Here is a 17,457-nt window from a genome sequence, read left to right on the forward strand (position 1 = left end):
GTACTGGTAATCGGACTCAGCTGACGGTAATTTCACATAATTCAAACATCGAAGGGATAACCGTGCGTGCGTGCTACATACGCGTCAACTCTTTTCATATCTGCATGCTAGATAAGCATGCAAGTGCGCGGTTAAAAGGGTCTTCGAAACAACCGTGATATTCACTGTAAGGCACGCTTTCCACGCCCTAAAAATAGCTTGTAATATGCGACTCCATACATCCATTTTCATCATGCATGACCAGCCTGCTGACTGTGTACCGCGTTTCTGAAGTACGCCAGCGGCCCGATAGCCATGATAATATTTTCGGAGACCGATCGCGGACTGAAGTCGTGCCAGTGGGGCTGTTTCTGGGGAGCGTCAATGCGCATATAAAAGGCCTCGCATACAGGTTTTGAGCTCAGCAGCTCGCAATAACTTTCTGGATATATATCAACATCAGTCTCAATCTTCAGCCGGTATTCAATCACTTCAACTATGATCACCACCTTCTCTATTCTTGCGCTCGTTACCAGTGCACTTGGGAACCCAGTTTCAACTCGTAATGTTCTTGAGACTCGTGACACTTGCACCATCAACTCTCTCTCGACTGTTACCGCCGCAGAGAAGTGCAGCACGGTAGGCATTCATTTTCTCTCTGGAAGCTGGTTCGCTGACTATAGTGAGTGCCTGAGGATTACAATTGATGCATTCACTGTCCCTGCTGGGCAAAAGCTGGTGATAAGTGCACTAAATAAAGCGACTATTAACATGAATGGCAATATTACCCCAAGTACCATCCCAACGGTTTGGATACATGTTTTTCTAACTCTCTGGTCTTGTAGTTTGCAGCCGATACTACTTTCAAGACGTCTGGGCCCCTTTTTACGTTATCGTGAGTATCCTTCCTAAGAGATACCGTGTTCGAAATCCACTAAGCGACTTCATGACACGAAATCTATTTTCTGGTGGAAATAGTATCACTTGTAAGTTCCATGGTATCTGTCAAAGATTCCTGCGTAAACTGATTCTCACTTGTGACAGTCAACGGCAATGGGTTCACCATTGATGGTCAATGTGCAAAGTTTGGGACGGGCAAGGGACTTCTTCTTCAATGAAACAGGCCAAGCCCTATCCCATGATCAAGTTAGTGATATAACCTCTGAGATATTTGAGACAAAGTTAAAATGGAAATATAACAGGCTTAGTTGCAGCGGAACGGTCAAAGACATCAAGGTCCTTAACTCCCCTGCCCAGGTCTTTAGCATGGGCAACGATGCTACCCTTATCGTATCTAACATAGACATAAATAACTGTAAACTGAAGCCTAGTACAACACATACATGCATATACCTAATTCTTATTTTCAGCTGCTGCAAATGCTCCAAACAGCTTGAGTGGAGGCAAACCTGCCGCTCACAACACTGATGGATTTGATGGTTCAAGTTTGCACAAACAATGTAACCATTCGAGACAGTACTATTGTCAACCAGGACGATTGCTTAGCTATCAACAAGGACTCAAACATTGCCTTCCTGAATAACAAGTGTACTGGTGGACATGGCATCTCTATCGGATCGATCGCTAGCGGATCGAATGTGTCCAATATTCGCATCACAGGAAACACAATCACTAATAACGTACAGGCGCTCCGTATTAAGACTGATGCAAATGCTAAGAGGTGCGTCAGGAAAACTAGTGGCTGCTTGAATACACTCTGATTAAGACTGTAAAGTGGTTCCGTCAGCGGGGTAACCTACAGTGGCAACCATGCGACCGGGTGCACTTCCTACGGTGTGATCATCGATCAGAGCTACCCTGATACCCTTGGTACCGCTGGCGCAGGCGTCAAGATTTCAGTGCGCACCCGCTTTATCTTATATAATTGGATTTTTAAAAAAAATCTAATTTACCTTAAGATGCATCAGGACATCACTTTCAGCGGCACAAACAATATTGCCATCAATCCTTCAGCAAAGGGAGAGATTGAAGTCAACTGCGCGAAGGGCAGTTGCAGTGGTAAGTCTGAACTTTACTTCATCTATAACCGCGACTAAATAATAATACCGAGTAGGCACTTGGGATTGGAGTGGGCTCAAGGTATCTGGCGGTCCTTCGGGCTCTATCGTTGATGCAGATATCCCGCAATTCAAATCTATATCACGAAATTCGTGAACGAGATTTGGCTCCATTTGCATCCAATGTATTGTGCTGTTGAATGCCTATTTTTGAAAAATATTTCTTCCTCAATCTAATAGCATAGAGCTATATCTAGCTGTGATATTTAGAAATCTTACAAGAAGTTACAGATTCGGAATAGCTTCGAATAAGTAAGAGTTCAGTTACCTGTACATGTGTGCTAACGTGAATATTGGATTGAAGGATTAGACATAGCTGAACAAATAACATGTTGCTTCTGCCGGAGTTATACTATACACCTGTTCCGAGCTACCCCAGACTTGCAATTGAAACAGAAAGACTACAATGCAGAGTAACCACCCATTAGTAGATAATAGTATCGCACTCCAGAAAAGGCAGGATACCTTGCAATTAACCTAGGTCTGGATTTAACTCTTACGGGAATTTATGCACTATTCTCATCATTTTTTATTACAACATTTTTATTTCCAAATTTTATTGCTATAATACAATGGCCGCAACCATGATCATCTAGTAAGTGATACATATGCCCCCCTGAAATCCCACGTGAATACCTCATATCCATATCATAAGCATGTTTGTTAATCGCATAGTCGGTTTAGTGCACAGGCTCCAAGCTGCACGCCTTACGGTTTAAAATAATAGTAGCATCGGTCCCTTCGCCCTCTCGTGATTCCAGCCTAAGATCACCACCAAAATATCTCGCATACTAAAACAACCGTCAGAATCGTAGCTTATTAAACCGCGATGAAAGACTTACCAGTCTCGACAGAGGAAGACCGTAGCCGTACCCTGCCATTGGCGCTCGGACGGTTCCGCCTTTCATTCCGTCCTCATCCTCATCCATGATATCTTCATTACCGACGGTCGAATAAGAGTATCTCCAAACCATCTGAAGGTCCTCTTGTTTGATTCCTCCACCCTGGTCGCGGACGCGGATCGCAATCTGGTCGGTTGCTGGAAGTTCAATCACATCTACTTGAATATCGGGGAATTTTTCATCATCTGATCCAGCAAACGTCTTTTCGACAGTTGCCCGGAGTGAGTTTTTCAGAATCTCAAACGCAATATGGTTCAGGTGACCAGGGACATATGCAAATTGGAGAGATGAAGGGCAGTTAAGGATGATGCGTGGAGCACGGTGCAAAGCATAGTATTCTTCGCAAATAAAAGAGGCAGCATCGATGGCATCTTGCAAAACGCTCGCAATTTCCTATAGTATTTCTGGTTAATAGTTGTATAACTAAGGAGTTGGGACGGATGCGCACGGTCTGCTCGTTAATTATACCAACGTGGTGTGGAGGTGGTGGCTGTGGAGAGCTAATGGCCGTGTCTGTCAACCAAGCGCGTAAGCGACCGATTTCCAGCATATACGCGGCTTAACTTACGTTGGCTAATCAAAAATCTCATGCTAATCCTCGACATGTAAAACCTGTCCAGCCAGTTGTGGAGTTCTTCATCCGCACCCTGTGCACCATTTCCACCGGCCTTCCTCAAAAACTCGCGGACCCCATAAGCCACGCGGTATACGGTTGGGTCGTGCCGCCTGCGTACACGTTCCAATACTTTTATGAATCGCGAATTAAGCTCTAGGAGCTCCGGAGTCCATGATCCGTCGGTAGTTGGAGAGACGTAGAACCGGCGCTGAGATCCTGCCGTTCCACGTTCGAGAGGAGTTGCGAGGCCGTTGAAGGGGTTAGGGGTTGCCGTTGGTAGGAAGATGCGTTGAGTGCTAGGAGGAAGCTTGATTGTGGGGAAGCTTGATATTTCCTATACTAGATTTAAGATGGTCGAAAGTGCGAAAACGGTAAGCATACATACCTCGAAAGACTGTAGGTACCAATTGCGAACAGTAGCAAATGAAGGAGACTTGCCCAGGTCATGTGCAGAGTTGTCAATATCTCTAATTCGATGGGCTAGCCTGATGGGGAGCTCATCTTTAATAAGAATTAGTACAAGATAATTCGCTTATTTAAGAACCAACCAATTACCTGCTAGGAATTTTGCTGCTCGCAGCACCTTTCCAGGAGACGGGTCGCGGCCAAACGCTACCATCTGGTGCAGAGAGACTTGGTATAGTTTATTAGTCGAATGGATAAAACAGACAGCGCTATAACGCACCTGGAGTCTGGGGGAAGGAGGCATAGTGGGCGAGCTTTTCCGCCACCGATGTGGCCTTGCGAACAAACACCATTGGGATTTTGTGAAGGGATGAATCAAGAGTTAGGTTCAAGGAATGTCCAAAGCCTTGATTGACTTTGTATTAGTTGCGTTTGGTGGTGCCTAACTTGGCCAAGGCAACAGATGGTTGGACCGGGTGGAGGGGATATCTCAGAGAGACTTTGGTCCCCCTGGGTTCAGCAGGTTGATATACCCCATATTCTACATCCCAACCGGCGGTGCTGTCAACCAATCAACGTAAAGAATTGTCGTCGTAGGGATACATCCAGCCTTTTTCCTCGCCAAGTTCCGAATCAAGCTACATCAAATTCGCGCGGACCATTAGCCGAAAGAGCCTCCACCTCGCGTGCCAGTATTAGATGCTCCCAGTTTAGTACACTGTGATTTCTTAGTTAGACAGTTCATGAGAGATTATCTGAAGATAGATATTCCAGGCATAAATCCCATAACGCCTGTTAAGCAAGCCGTTCTCAACGAGTTGTCGCATGCCTAGGAGATAGTTAGCAAAAGTGCCAAGCCTGGGCACCTTGCTGTCGAGTGCTTTGTAACAAGATCTCCATGAGAATCAAAGTTCGAGAACTGCGGAATCCAGTTGCCTCGGTGTCAAAGACACCACAGTTACCGTGCCAAGGAACGTAGCCAAGCTGCCGAAAGGAGTTTTCCAGCGAGTCATGGAAGCAACAGAGTCGAATTCCACGGTCTTGGCGCCAATTTCAATCAAGACAGGCCTCATCCACGTCTTCTGATTATATGTGACAAGAGCGGGGCAAGGCCGTTGACCAAAACTAATTTTAGGACTATTGGAGGCCGATTTCTACCTTTTGTCTCAGTCCCCCGGAGTTGTTGTCAAAATAGTGTGAAATATGTAGGTTATTCTAGCAAAGAATTGTATCGTAACTTTACTGACAGTACTAAGCGTATAACGTGCTCCCGTATACAGCCTAACGTGCTTTCGTTAAGATTCACACCAAGAACTATTTACAAAGACTTGGGACAAGAGCCAATTCCCCGTATAGGTAGCACCAACATTCCGGGCCTCTCGGCGGCCTAATTGTGCTTGGCACGCGTGTAACAAGTCAGTTCGCCTTGTTAACGAAGATAAGGCGCATGTTTATCAGTTAGCCGACTTCCTAAGGGACTATTCCGACTATTAAGACTGTATATGCTTGCGTGCCTTGTGAATGCGCTTCAATCTATCCCTGTGAGTTAGTGTCAGCTTTCAGATCATAACACTGGGCTTCCCAAGAAGAAATGTCGATCATCCTAGACACGTCATTAATGCTCTATTTCTTCCCACCCGAGTTGATCCGAACTTCATTGGTGCCTATTCGGTGTAACATCGCGCCAAGTATTCACGAAGGACATTGTGTGAGAATGAAAGTCTCGGGTTTACTGCTTCCCAAGGTGGAGTATGAAAATACATGCGGGGTTTTCGTTATCACGCAAGCCTTGTGAGCTATTTATCAAAGCCAAGAGAATTGGTATTGATTTTTGAATACAGAAGAGTCGGACCGAATGGTCCCTTTAGGCGACTATATGCATGTCTGAAAGTGACCAAACAGGCACGTCCCTGAATTGAGAGAGTCAGTCACGTGAGCCAAGGTCTTGCTGTCTTCGGCGCTTCTGAGTAACCACCATCTTCGTCCGCCATGAAGTCATTTATCCCGTTTATTCTTACGGCCGCGACGTATTCTCTCGGAGCTACTAGCTCAATTAACGAATTCGATGAACTGTCCTTACGTTATATCAAGTTTTCTCCTCAACATATTGAAAAACTTCCGCTTGCTGCTATTGAACGACTTCGGGCCGCAGCGCCGCTCCCTCGTCCACTCACGGCTGAATCTCTTAATGAAGTTCGCGCTTCTTTAAGCGATATATCCACGCTCACAGGCTCGACCATATCCGATGAGGCAATTGAACAACTTCAAGGCCGCTTTCAACGGAAATTGTGGGGCCCCGGATATATCGACGTGACCGACTCCGTCTCCGCCGGCTTTGACGACAGCACCCGGTCCCAGACCCCATTTGTCGCTCCTATCACTGCCCCCAAGTATCCAACTCCAGACCCATCAGCGCACCCGGAGCTTAAGCCAATGTTGGAAATGGTTAATTCGACAGAGCTTCGTGACTATGTCACTCATTTGTCAACTGCATACCGAACGCGCTATTATCGCCATCCAAACGCTCGCGGTGAGTCGGCTGTTCTCTTGTCCAGTTCGGCAGTCGTACTTAGCCGGCGGTTCGAATCGTTCCAGAGCCTACCTATTGGATTGAAGCGCAGTTTGCTTCGTGGCTAGGCTCGAACCAAACCACAGTAGTCGAGAACAAGTTTAACCAACCGAATATTGTGGGCCGAATTGAAGCCAAGTCTGGGAGTTCTAGCGCGCCGATTATCATATTGGGGGCTCATTTGGATAGCACAAGCCAACTCCCATGGGTGGCTCCGGGCGCTGACGACGGTTGGTTATAGCTTGACTCGCTGGCTTGTTAGAGTGACTAATGTGGGATAATAGACGCATCTGGTCTGTCGGTCGTAATGGCCATTATGCGTATCCTCAAGGCGAACGATTACCAAGGCAGCTATGCTATTGAAGCGCACGCCTATGCTGGCGAGGAAGGTGGTCTATTGGGATCCGATGCACTTGCTAGGGCTTACAAGGACCAGGGAAAGGAAATTCGTGGTATGATTGAATTTGAGATGGTTGGTAAGTACTCTCAAGCTCAGTTGTTTACTAAACAGTAACACGATACCCCCAGGATACCAACCATCGACGTCGACCAATGCGGGCAAATCGAGCACAATCACTGTATTGGCTGACCCAGTCCCCAGCATGACAAGCCACATGATCAAAGTCGTCGAGGCATACGTTCCTACGGCAGAGTTGCGGAGTGTTAATTGTGGGGTATGTAATAGACATTTGCCTCGGTGCTTAGTCTTATCATTGCTATGTAGTATGGTTGTAGCGACCACTATTCGTTTTTCAAAGAAGGATACCCCGTTGTTTGCCTCGCATCGTATGGCCCGAACGACAAGTACTTGAACCCCAACTAGTGGGTATTCCAAACTTTAGTATCCTACTTACCGCTAACGGCACCTATAGCCATGCCATGAGCGACACCGTGGATAAACTGGACTTTGAGAAGATGACTGATTTTGTACGCGCTGGGTTAGGCTGGGTGGTCGAAGTGGCTGCTTAGAGACTTTCCAACAATTTGTGTATGGATGTATTATTTATTCTGCCAGTTACGCAACGGACATCAGTTGCTATTAATTTAACCTACTATACCAATGGAACTATACCCGGAATGGAACTTGAGCCGGGAGAAGCATTCATGATCCTCGTGATTCTAACGTTTGTGATCGATCATTTCTATTTGGACTCCACCGCCACCACAGGGCCAAGCATGACGCAAGGCAGGTGGCTGGGTTTGCTCCTGCCTCCAAGCACCACACCCTTGCTCCTGCTGTCCAGTATCCATGTTCGGTGTTCCCATTCTATTTCTCGCATTTTACTCGGCTTTTGGCACACAAGGCGCACTCGCCAGTGGATTCGATGACCTCTCCGTTCGATCTATTCAATTCTCTTCCGGACACGTTGAAAGGCTACCCATAGCAGCAATTGAAAGACTGCGTTCTGCCGCACCACTACCACGTCCTCTAGCTCCTGAATCATTCGTTGCTGCACGCAAATCATTGGCCGACATTTCTATACTCACCGCTTCTGTTATTTCTGATGAAGCCATCGACCGACTACAAGGCCATTTCCAGAGAAATGTTTGGGGACCTGGCTACGTTGATATAACAGACTCTTTGGAGGACTCTAGCAAACGTTCTTTAGCTCCACGAGCTGATACACCTGTGTACCCTACTCCTGATCCGTCGGCGCACCCCGAGTTGGAGCCGATGCTTACTATGGTCAACTCCTCAGAGTTGCGGTCATACGTAACCCAGCTATCCACTAAATACAAGACTCGCTATTATCTCAGCTTGAATGCTAACCGTACGTTTTTATTTTAGTTTATTTTTAGCCTCTGTTCCGAGTCCTTATGTGTAATGCACGCTAGAGTCGGCAGAATGGATCGGGTCGCAGCTTGCCTCATGGTTGGGAAAGGCCCAGACTCAATTCTCGGACAATGCTTTCCCCCAATCCAACGTGATTGGTCGTATCGAAGCAAAGTCCGGCGATCCCAACGCCCCCATAATTATCCTAGGAGCCCATTTAGACTCTACAAGCCAAACACCCGCGTTATTGGCACCAGGGGCTGACGATGGTGGGTTTCTTTTTCTTTTTCTTCTTTTTTTTTGTCAATTTTAACCAATTCAAACCAACGGCTCACTTGTGTAGACGCTTCTGGAGTGGCAGTCACGATGTCCATCATGCGAATCCTCAAAACCAACAACTACCAAGGAACACACGCCATCGAAGCACACGCTTACGCCGGAGAGGAAGGCGGCCTCCTGGGTTCACAAAACCTAGCAAAACAATATAAAGCCCAGAACAAGACTATTAGAGGCATGCTAAATTTCGAAATGGTTGGTAAGTATGATCTCCGCGCTCCAAGGCGACCAATCCAAACCAACACACCGTTTGACAGGATACCAACCCGCTACTTCAACCAACGCAGGAAAATCCAGCACAATCACCATTCTTTCCGACCCTGTTCCGCAAATGAGTGCTCACATGGTGCAAGTGGTTCAGAAGTATGTCCCCACTGCTGAACAGCGTAGTGTCGAGTGCGGTGTAAGTATCGATCGTGCCAAATATCAAAGCGCTCAACTTATCTCTTCCATGGTCTAGTATGGCTGCAGCGATCACTACTCGTTCTACAACGCAGGGTATCCAGTCGTTTGTGTCGCTTCGTATGGGCCGAAGGATCCTGAACTGAACCCTGGATAGTCAGTATCATTTTCTTCCACGAGCCCGAGCGTAATCTAATATTTTTATAGCCACACAACGAATGATACCGTGGACAAGTTGGATTTTGACAAAATGTCCGACTTTGTGCGTGTTGGTTTGGCGTGGGTGGTTGAAGTAGCAGCCTAAAATACGTCTGTCTGTGTTTTGGGTATGTTTATTGCCACTGTTTTCATTCTGTTTTATTGTGTCATGTACACACTGTACACCTGAATAGCTCCAGTATTGTTTAATATAACTCCAGAGAATCGTTCCTAATGCTACCAGGAACCGTCTAACCTGAACTGCGCTGCTACAAGCTTCACTCACATGCGTCATCATTCCCAGCGATACCAAAATTGAATCAAAACCAAAAACTATAATTACACGAGTGAGATTGCTACAACAAGAAATGGAAGTTTGAGATAACAATTACGCCAAGATTTAGGAATCAGACAGTAAATATATAGTTTACATTCCAGGCCCACCCATATAGCCATACCCTCCTTGTCCTCCATACCCTTCGGGAACTTGTGTATACATGCTTGGCCCCGCAGCGCCAGAACTAGAACCAACTTGACTAGGACTATAGTATGTATCAAATGTCATGGCAGGGAAGCTGGATCCAACGTCAGCAAGCCAATCGACCGAAACTCCGGCATAAGGATCCGTCATCGAGTTGACAAATGCCGGGTCATGCGAATGCTCAATCGTGTGTGAGAAACAGGCTGCCATGTCGGTACACGCGGTTGGGTCGGGCGGGAACGGGACGTTGGGGTCAGGTGGAAGCACGGCATGCCAATGATGATGGTCAATGTGCAAATCGTGCTGCGGCTCGGCATGGGAGAGAGCGTATGCAACGTGGGGCATAGGCTGTTGCTTTCTCGTAGGTTTTGGTTGACGTATATACGGGTGGTGGTGTTGTACCTGTTGAGGATATTGTACTTGATGAGGGCGTCCTTGCTCCCCTTGAGATTGGCGCTGCTCCTGGCGCCTTCTCATCGCGACTGGGTCCCGTGCATACTGCGGGGGCGGTATGTATTCCGACGGCTGCGCTGGTGACTCCTGTGTATATGTCTGAGTATCAGAATAGGTTTGTTGCTGGGAATGTGGGTTCGCCTGATGTATCTGGGCATAGTGATGAGTTCCCGTTGCAGCTGCGATATTTTGATCAGAATAATGTTGAGTAAGCGGGTCGACATAATTCTGAGTTGAGCCAAAGTCTTGCAGTGCTTGAGCGATCGCAGCGTCGATATCAGCCTCTTGAAAGCTAAGGTCATAGTGTCGGGTGGGAACTGTGGTAGCATCACCAGTATAGGCTTGAGACGCATACATCTGACCGGAGATAGTATCATATCCCTGAACGACTTGTTGAACCTGGTGTTCGACTGGAAGATTATGCGAGTATAAAGTAGGCTGGGTAGGTATATGAGTTTGAGTATTGGATGATAGGGGAATGGAGTCCGCGCCGGTGGAGGGGCGAGTCGTTTCTGCTGAAAGCTGGCCAGATTGAGAGCCGGATGGAATGTTAGCTTCGACCGCGGCTGGTGATAATGACTGAGTTCCTTGAGAGGAATCCCCTGCTGCAGTAAGATCGCCGGTTTGTGGCCTGGATGGCCTTTCTCCAGACCCGGATGCACCCTCTGTCGATACACTCGGTCCACTAGAAGGCAATAAACCCAGAACACGTTTTCCAGGTCCAATCACAACGGACCAACGCCTCGCGAGTGCTTTGATTCGATCGCTTGCATCCTTGGCACTGTCAACCCAGTACCCGGTCTCGTCCATGCTATCCAAGCACACCAGTCCCGTGCGTACGCCATCCATTGCAGCAGGATCTTCGGGCGAAAGTAATAGAATGGTACATGCGCTGTAAATGGCATATGGAAGTGTCACACAGGGTGAAGAGAGTGGAATATGCCGGACAAGTGACATAATCTGAAGAGCAGATGCACGTGCGACGCGGAATGCTAGCGTGCGATAACGCCTGATAATATGGGATGAACTTGTGGCCTGTGAGACTTCGGTGCTTGTGTTGTTCGATATAACACCCGTGGAAGGAGCTGGGGGAGTCAAGAATGGGCGGCAAGTAAGTATGCTGGTGAGATGGGTGAAAAGGCTGTAAAGTTATAGGTGAGTATATGCGTACACATTCTATAACTTCAAATGGCGTACTGAAGGTAAACTAGCCCGTTGTCTTTCCTTCGAATCGCTCCAGTCGAACGCATCCATGCCGGCATGTCGTCAAGGAAGCGCTGAATAGTGACATTATTGCGAGTCACGAGTTCAAGAATCTCCCTGGGTGTTCGGCTTGGCGCATTGAATGCATATCTGTACGAATTTAGTTAAGCTATATACCCTTAGGCCAAGGTGAAATCACTCACATCCCGTCAAACAGCATATCTGACATACGGATAAGGTCACGTAGTGCTTCCCACCCGGCCTGAATAAGCACATCACCCATCCCCAGGGTGCTTGGATTCCACCATGTCGTCGCAACATCGGATGCTGTGGGCCTTTCAGAAGGTAGCGACTGAGAGCCAGAAGCAAGGCCTGAGGTGCTTGAACTAGCCGTTGGGGTCTCTTCCTTTTTAGAAGATTCAAGGACGTTTGCCTCAGCGAGGGAGGAATGGCGCGGAGTACTGATGATGCGGCGGTCCATTAAAGGATGTAGTCCCATGCAAGTAGCGCCAAACCTGCCGGTCGGTTGAAATATTTTATGAGCGATTATAAAAAAGACGACGAAAAAACTTACCTGTCAAAGTTGTATGTGGTCCAAAAGACAAAATTACGTGTTTCAAACAACCGCTTAGACATGGCTCCACTACGAACAAGCGGTGTTGCATCGATGTTCATACCCAAACGAACACACAAGGCAACAGCCACACCTGTCGCAAGGGCACTTGATCAATTTTCTGATTCGATTCTGTGGCCAGTAAAACTCACCGTTCAGAGTCCATGTCGCGGGTGCGCGAGCATGTCCCAGTTCCCAGGTGGACATGAGGGTCGCCGCTTGTACGGTGGCAAGACGTGGCTTGGCTACTTCGTCGAATAATTTCAGTCTCGCCCTCTCGTAAAACCGTTCGCTAACTTCAGCATTCCCGCGGAAGAGTGCCGCAATAGCAAACATGGCATCCAATAGCAACGGGCTGATAAATTGAGCAAGGTCCGGGGTGGGTTCGACATCACTAGCTCTGGGAATTCCTATAGCAGTGGGACCAGAAAATGGGTTTGGAGGGGGCGGAGGTGGAGGCGGTGGAATGGGCTCGCCGGGATGAACTGCCTCTGAGAAAATCGCATACGCAGAAAGGAAAGGGACGGGTGCGACATAAGGTAGATGCATCCGTTGCCAGTCCCAGAACTGGGCCAGCAGCTGATGCTCCAGTTCGAGACTTGCCCCTGGCTCATACCCTTCCATCCCTAGATCAAGTTCCTGGGCAGTATTACTTTGATCAACTTGGGGCTGGGCCATGAGCTGGAGCCCATCGGCGGTAGTAGCTGCATCAGCAGGTACGAAAGTCGGTTCGGTGTTGGGATTCAGCGGTGCAGTCGGCTGGTTTAATGCAGTTTGTGACGCCGAAGAGGTAGCCTCAGGCAGTTGGGCGAACTCAAAGTCAATCTCTTCCGTTTGATCGGTATTGGTGCCGGAAGGGTCAGAAATATCGCCAGTGCCAGCAACTTTCAAGATGCCCTCAAGGAGCTTGACGCGCGCCTCCAGCGCTGCAACGTAGTTTTTCTGCGCTGGTCTTGGCCGCGTTACAACTGCATGTAAATAAAATGGGAAAAAGGAAAATCCCACCTTCGCTGATCAATTGTCGCATCGTACACGCATTCGATGTTTCCCTTTTCGCAGAGGGAGCAGACGGGCGTCCGACCATCACACTAAAGTGGACGCATCAGTGTTAGTGTGCCCTTTACGTACTTGATAAAAATGGATACGCATACCTTACGCTTGCGACGCCTACATGAATCGCACGCAAGCGTTGTTTTCTTTGTTCGCGGCTCCGCCATCACGGTATGTGCACCCTAGGAGAATACGATAACCTGAAGTCGTTGATGCGGTTCCGCGTTTTTATGGTCTGTCAGAACGGCTTACGAAATCCACAGCGCTTGTAGGTGGCTCCTTGGGCCCTCGACCCATATCTCTTTTTTGTGTAGGCCCTTTTCTATCGATCGAGGTTGGGCATGAGTTGGAGCTGCCAAGGCAAATAAAAGGGATGCTAATATTGTTTTGGTAATAATTATATCGACTGGTTTGACTAAGAGATATTACGAATATGCCCGCGCTGTCAATTGGCATCACCCCCGCTATTCGCTTTGCGCTAAAGTACTCATATATGCGCCACTATATTGGCACCACGGCACCGAAACCAAAAATTCGGATGATGAACCACCTTTTCAAGTAAAAATTAGCATCGATTAGATGTAGGTCCTTGTCATAAAAGTGAAAGCGGACCCCAAAGTATGCCATGTTGATCTTATCTCAATGTATCAAATTGAACGTTATGTGGTAAGAACTTGGCTACACAGACCCATGCTTGTTCTTTAAACTCTCATATAGCTGGTGTTATTTAGCAATGGCTATTTGGCAAGAGCTCTCGCATTGGTGAAACCTAATACTGTTAATACACTTCGTTAGATACATACTTCCAGCATTTTCAGCTCTAAGCGGGGATTGGGACTCAATATTCATGGTTTCGCACAGCTACAAGATTTTTGTTAGTGCAAAATTGTCACCCGGAAGCGCGAAATATTGGATGAGGCCGGTCGTGTAGCATCTGTTGTCTCTTGGTTGACTGGTAGTGATTGTTCGGTGCATTGAAGGTCAATTTCAGCCTCATTTATTTTTTTAAAAAAAGATATGATCCCCTTTCTCCCCCAAACGACCTGCTGAACCAACCAGGCCATTCACTACGATCTACACCGTAGAATTTGAATGTAACCTGGGTTCGATCATAATCACCTTTTCGCCCTTCTTTTTGAGTATTTGTTGAGTATAATGTGACTTCTTGTATAGTCGTGCTCTAGTAAAGTGCTGAACAGTTTGGTATGGGCCCCATCTGTACCGATTCCTTCACTCGGAGCTCGTTTGCAGGGGACCTAGACCACAGTCGCGCTCAAATCACTCCAAGCTGTGTTAACTAAAAATGCCCTCTATGAATTGAACGCTATTAAAGCTCAGTTGCTCGGCCACCCCTCATGTCACAGATCAAAGGGTAAACTGTTCGAATATTTACTGCAACAAGACACATAAAGCGTTTGAAGATTGGTTTTATATGCGCACACAAGTTAGCGTGAGCTGTGTTCAAAGTACCCGTATGAAAAGATGTGATTTGTAGAACCCATTCCGCTTGCCTAGTGATAAAGACCGGCCTATGGTTTTCTTATGGTTTGGTGACTGATTCATGTACATAGAGTGATTTCTCGTTCGTCATGCCAAGATAACGCATACTCAAAGGCACCAAAATAGGCTAACGTTTCGACCAGTTAACTTTTGGGCACAGGAACGATTCTTAGAACGCGGCCTGATCCTTGGGGGAATCATTGTGACAGGGTTGGATAAACCCAGACAACCAGCCCTAACAGATAAGTGCGTCCATTTAACTATGACCAAATCATCCCACAGGTATCTAAAAAGTACAACACTGCCCGAACAGTTAATAAGTATACAAGGGGATTGCTTGAGCAAGAGTACAAAGTCACGTGGAAATAGGAGGGAAAAATTCGATGTAATTACAAGAATTCATGCTGGAATTTCGCCTTCCTTCTTTTTGCCCTGCTGACCCTCAATTAGTGAAGTTGTTTATTTAAGTACTAGTGAGACCTACTTGTTTAATGGCTCCCGTCAAACTCTTGTGGATAAAAGGCAGAACTCCTCCGCCTGCAATGGTAGCGCGAACAAGGGTATCGAGCTCCTCATCTCCTCGAATGGCCAATTGTAGGTGGCGAGGAGTGATGCGTTTCACCCTTAAATCTTTTGACGCATTCCCAGCAAGTTCCAAAACCTCAGCTGTCAGGTACTCGAGAATGGCGGACGTATAGACCGCAGCCTTGGCACCGATACGCATGTTATGCGACGTACGCTGCTTGAGGAAACGGTGGATACGGCCAACAGGGAACTATTGTAAACGATTGATGTAGGTCATTTAACTGACTAGTCCGGGTATGTATATTCGAGACGTTACTTACCTGTAGCCCTGCTTTCTGGCTGCGACTCTGGATAGATTTAGCGCCGTCGGTAACATCGCTCGACTTCCCACCCTTCTTTCCACCTGATCTCGAGGTCGATTGAGGTGCCATTCCAGGTCAGTCGATGAGAGGAATAACTTAGTTTAAACCCAGACAACAGACGTGTGGCCTTAGTTGTGAGTCGGCTATGACAAGCACCAGATTGCCCCAAGATGAAGCTCCCGGTGACCAAATACAGAAACCAATAAGCAAGATAAGAGATAAATGTTATCTCCAGTATCACCTATTTTACTTTTTTAGGTTTGTTTATTGTTCCACGCTGAGGGGCTGCTACCAGGCGGTGGTGGGTGAAATGAGGCGGTGGTGGTCAATGTAAACATTGATAATTGACACGTGACCTTGCGTAAATTCATCCAGACGCCCATTAGGGTAGATTATTTGGGTAAAGATGGCTCAACTATTCACAGTAAGATCTTGTGTGAATCTATCATATAAACACCATGTTCTAATCTTGTGTCTTTTGTCTAAAATTAGCCGTTAAGAGCAATTACAGCGTCCGGAGTTGGAGCAGTAGCAGTTGCCGTGGCAGGGCGGAGGACGGTGTGGGCCGATGAGCTCAAGACTCCCTCCCTCAAAAAGGTGGGTACAATGACGCACAAGCTTCAACAACTTGGCCAGATCTGCAACTCACTCACTTTTCAATATAATTTGACCTTGTTTGGTGGACAACATTGTTACTGGTCACACGCCTGCACTCACATACGACTTACCCTGTTGATGCGAACCAGCTTTCAATATACGATTCAAAGGAACCCGAAATTTTAATTGCTCAAACAGAGTCAGAGCTCGCCGAAACCATCGGCCGTACGCGCCGAATCCTTACCCGTGCAGGAGAAGAATCCAAAGATGGTATTCAAGGGGTCATCGCCAAGTGGATTCAGGTCGAGCGGAGAGTTGAATGTGAGGACTTCCGAAAACTCAAATCACTGTGATGAAAATTCACTAGTTTAATCCGACTGAACTAGCTCGAGTCAAATCTCTCATATCTCCTGATGAACCCCTCACACCGGGCATCCTGTACGTTGGCGTTGCTGCGCTATCAGGTTCTGTGTTCGCAAGAGGGCGTAAGTACCCTTGTTATCTGGTATTGGGTTATGTCTTTTGACCATCCGTGCTCGGCACTTCCCGATGTACTGAATTTAGGTTCACTCCCTACCAGAGTCCTACTGCCCCCTACCTTGTTTGTTGGAGCTCTGAATTACTTCCTTCCCAAAACTACGCATAATGTAAACGCATATGTATATGGTCTTGAGCGCGCACATGCTCCCGCCCTCGCAGACACGCACGATGCGGCCGATAAGGCGCTGCGTAACGCCGTCAAACAGGTATGCCCAGTTCTTTCCTACTGTTGCCAACCTGGTTTCACATCCCCCTCTCGCTATAGATCCGCGCTAGCTACAACTCTATGCGTGGCGGTGTATCGCATATTGTTGAAGATTCGGTTGATGGTCTCGAATCCACAACTGGACTAAAATTACGTGATGCCACGATTGGTCGCGTCCAACAAGCCTCTGAGGCTACCCACGACAAGACTAGCTCGATTGTTCAAAACATTCAGGAAAAGACTGCTGGGTTCCAGAAGAGGGCGGCAGCGATTGCAGACGATGTACAATCAAAATTGATACAACAAGAAGCTCAGAGCCCCCAGAAATCTGAGGCCTCTCTCGAACGTGTCAAAGAAAAGGTAGAGGATGCTGTCAGCAAAGTTTCTAAAGGTATTTAAATCTGCAGCTGGTAACTTCCAAACAACTATTACTGAAAGAAGTCGGCCAATAGATTCAAAAGACAGCGAGTCCAAGCGATATGTTTGATTCCATGTGAGCTGTTTTCATTTCCCACTGGAATCGTGCTAAAGTTTACATAGCATGAATACGCATGTATCAACAATATAGACGTAAAAACATATTTTCTCATGAATTTGAAAACTCGCGAGCCCCAAAAGTTAATCACACACATGCCCCCTCAATTCACCTTACATGAAACGGAGGGTCGA

The 17,457-nt window shown here is 47.2% G+C and overlaps 7 protein-coding genes across 7 annotated transcripts; 4 read left to right on the forward strand and 3 right to left on the reverse strand.

Moving 5' to 3' along the window:
* Positions 1-477: 477 nt before the first annotated feature.
* RhiXN_07450 (polygalacturonase) lies at positions 478-2,154 on the forward strand (the record flags this gene model as incomplete). Its single annotated transcript, XM_043327266.1, has 11 exons — positions 478-618; positions 667-786; positions 825-874; positions 958-965; positions 1,024-1,050; positions 1,103-1,294; positions 1,350-1,424; positions 1,486-1,660; positions 1,715-1,838; positions 1,908-1,998; positions 2,054-2,154. 11 exons carry the CDS (start codon positions 478-480, stop codon positions 2,152-2,154), a joined length of 1,104 nt encoding a protein of 367 aa, XP_043185738.1.
* A 583-nt stretch (positions 2,155-2,737) lies between these two features.
* RhiXN_07451 (alpha-ketoacid dehydrogenase kinase) lies at positions 2,738-4,333 on the reverse strand (the record flags this gene model as incomplete). Its single annotated transcript, XM_043327267.1, has 7 exons — positions 2,738-2,848; positions 2,900-3,352; positions 3,408-3,472; positions 3,528-3,909; positions 3,961-4,076; positions 4,131-4,208; positions 4,261-4,333. The coding sequence occupies 7 exons, from the start codon at positions 4,331-4,333 to the stop codon at positions 2,738-2,740; spliced, it is 1,278 nt and encodes a 425-aa protein (XP_043185739.1).
* A 1,636-nt stretch (positions 4,334-5,969) lies between these two features.
* RhiXN_07452 (Peptidase family M28 protein) lies at positions 5,970-7,518 on the forward strand (the record flags this gene model as incomplete). The annotated part of the gene is made up of 6 exons (XM_043327268.1): positions 5,970-6,510; positions 6,576-6,779; positions 6,834-7,025; positions 7,078-7,223; positions 7,274-7,371; positions 7,422-7,518. 6 exons carry the CDS (start codon positions 5,970-5,972, stop codon positions 7,516-7,518), a joined length of 1,278 nt encoding a protein of 425 aa, XP_043185740.1.
* A 280-nt stretch (positions 7,519-7,798) lies between these two features.
* On the forward strand, positions 7,799-9,365 carry RhiXN_07453 (Peptidase family M28 protein; the record flags this gene model as incomplete). Its single annotated transcript, XM_043327269.1, has 6 exons — positions 7,799-8,321; positions 8,386-8,592; positions 8,667-8,858; positions 8,917-9,062; positions 9,120-9,217; positions 9,269-9,365. 6 exons carry the CDS (start codon positions 7,799-7,801, stop codon positions 9,363-9,365), a joined length of 1,263 nt encoding a protein of 420 aa, XP_043185741.1.
* Positions 9,366-9,686: 321 nt separating this feature from the next.
* RhiXN_07454 (Fungal specific transcription factor domain) lies at positions 9,687-13,226 on the reverse strand (the record flags this gene model as incomplete). Its single annotated transcript, XM_043327270.1, has 7 exons — positions 9,687-11,334; positions 11,391-11,546; positions 11,600-11,911; positions 11,971-12,103; positions 12,162-12,961; positions 13,015-13,097; positions 13,161-13,226. The coding sequence occupies 7 exons, from the start codon at positions 13,224-13,226 to the stop codon at positions 9,687-9,689; spliced, it is 3,198 nt and encodes a 1,065-aa protein (XP_043185742.1).
* Positions 13,227-14,958: 1,732 nt separating this feature from the next.
* On the reverse strand, positions 14,959-15,515 carry RhiXN_07455 (Core histone H2A/H2B/H3/H4; the record flags this gene model as incomplete). Its single annotated transcript, XM_043327271.1, has 3 exons — positions 14,959-14,991; positions 15,044-15,334; positions 15,405-15,515. 3 exons carry the CDS (start codon positions 15,513-15,515, stop codon positions 14,959-14,961), a joined length of 435 nt encoding a protein of 144 aa, XP_043185743.1.
* Positions 15,516-15,852: 337 nt separating this feature from the next.
* RhiXN_07456 (Apolipoprotein O) lies at positions 15,853-17,187 on the forward strand (the record flags this gene model as incomplete). Its single annotated transcript, XM_043327272.1, has 6 exons — positions 15,853-15,870; positions 15,939-16,043; positions 16,193-16,364; positions 16,430-16,528; positions 16,608-16,789; positions 16,849-17,187. The coding sequence occupies 6 exons, from the start codon at positions 15,853-15,855 to the stop codon at positions 17,185-17,187; spliced, it is 915 nt and encodes a 304-aa protein (XP_043185744.1).
* Between the last annotated feature and the right edge of the window lie 270 nt (positions 17,188-17,457).

Source organism: Rhizoctonia solani, chromosome 13 (genome assembly GCF_016906535.1).
Source record: "Rhizoctonia solani chromosome 13, complete sequence".
NCBI classification, from domain to species: Eukaryota; Fungi; Basidiomycota; class Agaricomycetes; order Cantharellales; family Ceratobasidiaceae; genus Rhizoctonia; species Rhizoctonia solani.